The sequence below is a fragment of the Aureococcus anophagefferens genome (genome assembly GCF_000186865.1).
Source record: "Aureococcus anophagefferens unplaced genomic scaffold AURANscaffold_271, whole genome shotgun sequence".
In the NCBI taxonomy this organism is placed as follows: Eukaryota; class Pelagophyceae; order Pelagomonadales; family Pelagomonadaceae; genus Aureococcus; species Aureococcus anophagefferens.
Window position 1 is genome coordinate 8,276 of NW_008705805.1, and position 1,548 is coordinate 9,823.

General features: G+C 73.1%; 1 protein-coding gene across 1 annotated transcript; it reads left to right on the top strand.

Moving 5' to 3' along the window:
- Nucleotides 1–424: 424 nt before the first annotated feature.
- On the top strand, nucleotides 425–1,518 carry AURANDRAFT_68650 (hypothetical protein; the record flags this gene model as incomplete). Its single annotated transcript, XM_009044358.1, has 1 exon — nucleotides 425–1,518. A coding segment is annotated over one exon (1,094 nt), but the record flags the coding sequence as incomplete, so codon positions are not given.
- Between the last annotated feature and the right edge of the window lie 30 nt (nucleotides 1,519–1,548).

A 1,548-nucleotide genomic window follows, 5' to 3' on the forward strand; every position in this document is an offset into this window, starting at 1 on the left:
CCGGCGAACGCCGCGACGCTGTTGAGCACGTCGGCGGCCTCGTCCTCGGTGTCGATCCAGCGCCGCAGCGCGGCGACGTGCTCCTTGAAGCAGCGCGTGGCGGCCTTGTAGTTGGCGTGGACGGGCGGCGGCTTGGGGGTCGGCGGCGTCCCGGGCGTGCTCGGCTTGGCCTGCTTCTTCTTGTTCCGCTGCGGCGTCGGCATGGGGGCTTCGCGAGCGGCGGCGCGACCGGCGCGCGCGCCGGCGATGCGCAGCGGCGCGCGCGGGCGACGGGGTCTTTCGCGCAGCGCTCGAGACCGCGGCGGTGGCGCGTCCGGGTGCGGCGACCGTGGAGCCGAGCGGTCGGCGCCGAGGCTGGGCCTCCCTGCACCCAGAGTGCTCGATGGGTGCAACCAAAGGATACACAAGGTCTAACGCATTCAGCATGGTGGCGGAGACGACGGCGCGCGACGCCTTCGAGGACTGCGTGCAGTACGCGAAGCGGCACAACTTCGGCGAGATCCTCCAGGAGTACGTCGTGCGCGTGCTCCGCGAGCGGCCCAGCGACCCCGTGGCCTTCCTCATCGACGAGATCACGAAGCGCCCCTTCACGCCCGCGTCGAGCGCGGCGTCGAACCCCTTCTTCCGGGACCCGCTCCGCGACGGCCCCGACGCGCGCCTGCGCGTGGCGGCGTCGCCGGGCCTCTTCTTCCGCGAGGCCTGCGCCCAGTGCAAGGGCCGCGTCGAGGCGGCCTGCGCGTACGACGTGCCGACGGTCGTCGTCCACGGCTCCGTGACGACGGACCAGTTCGTGCGCACGGCGCGGGGCGCGCGGCTCGCGGCGCCCGGCGAGCAGGACGATTTGAGCCTGCGGGCGTTGGACGATGCGACCTGCGCGCCGAAGAACCCGGAGTCGGGGCCCTACTGCGTCGACGTCGTCTCGGCTTTGGTCTCCATCGAGATCGCGCGGCGCCAGGGCATGTACGAGCCCGCGCCCTCCCGCGAGGCCATGCGCGACTTCGCGCCCCAGTTCCTGCTGGGCTACCTCCGGGGCCTGGGCCAGACCAAGGCTGAGTTTACGACGCTCCGGGAGAAGTACGCCACGGGCGAGCTCGACTTCCCCTTCGCCGACGGCCTCGAGCCGGCCCTGTCGCCCGGCGCGCCGGCGCCCTTCCACGAGCCCCTGCCGGCGTCGGAGGCGACGGGGAAATACGCGCTGCAGCACTCGTCGCGGTGCGCGGAGATGCGGAAAGCAACGCTCGACGCGGACGACGCGGTCGTCAACGCGGTGCAAAAGGCCTGGAACGCCACGGAGGGCGCCTGCGTCGTCGTCGAGGCCGGCCGCCTGCCGGGGTCCCGGACGCTCGTCGCGTTGGCCTTCGACGGGGGCGCCGCCTGCAAGCTCGTCGAGGCGTTCCCCGTCCCCGCGAACGGCCTCGAAGGCCTGGAGCGCGCGAATCTGGCCTGCGCGGCGGCGCTGCCGCGCTTCCTCGGGCGCCTGGAGGGGTTCGCGGCCGTCGAGCTCGAGACGTTCCAGAGGTTCGAAGCGCCCGTCGCCGACAAGAAGTC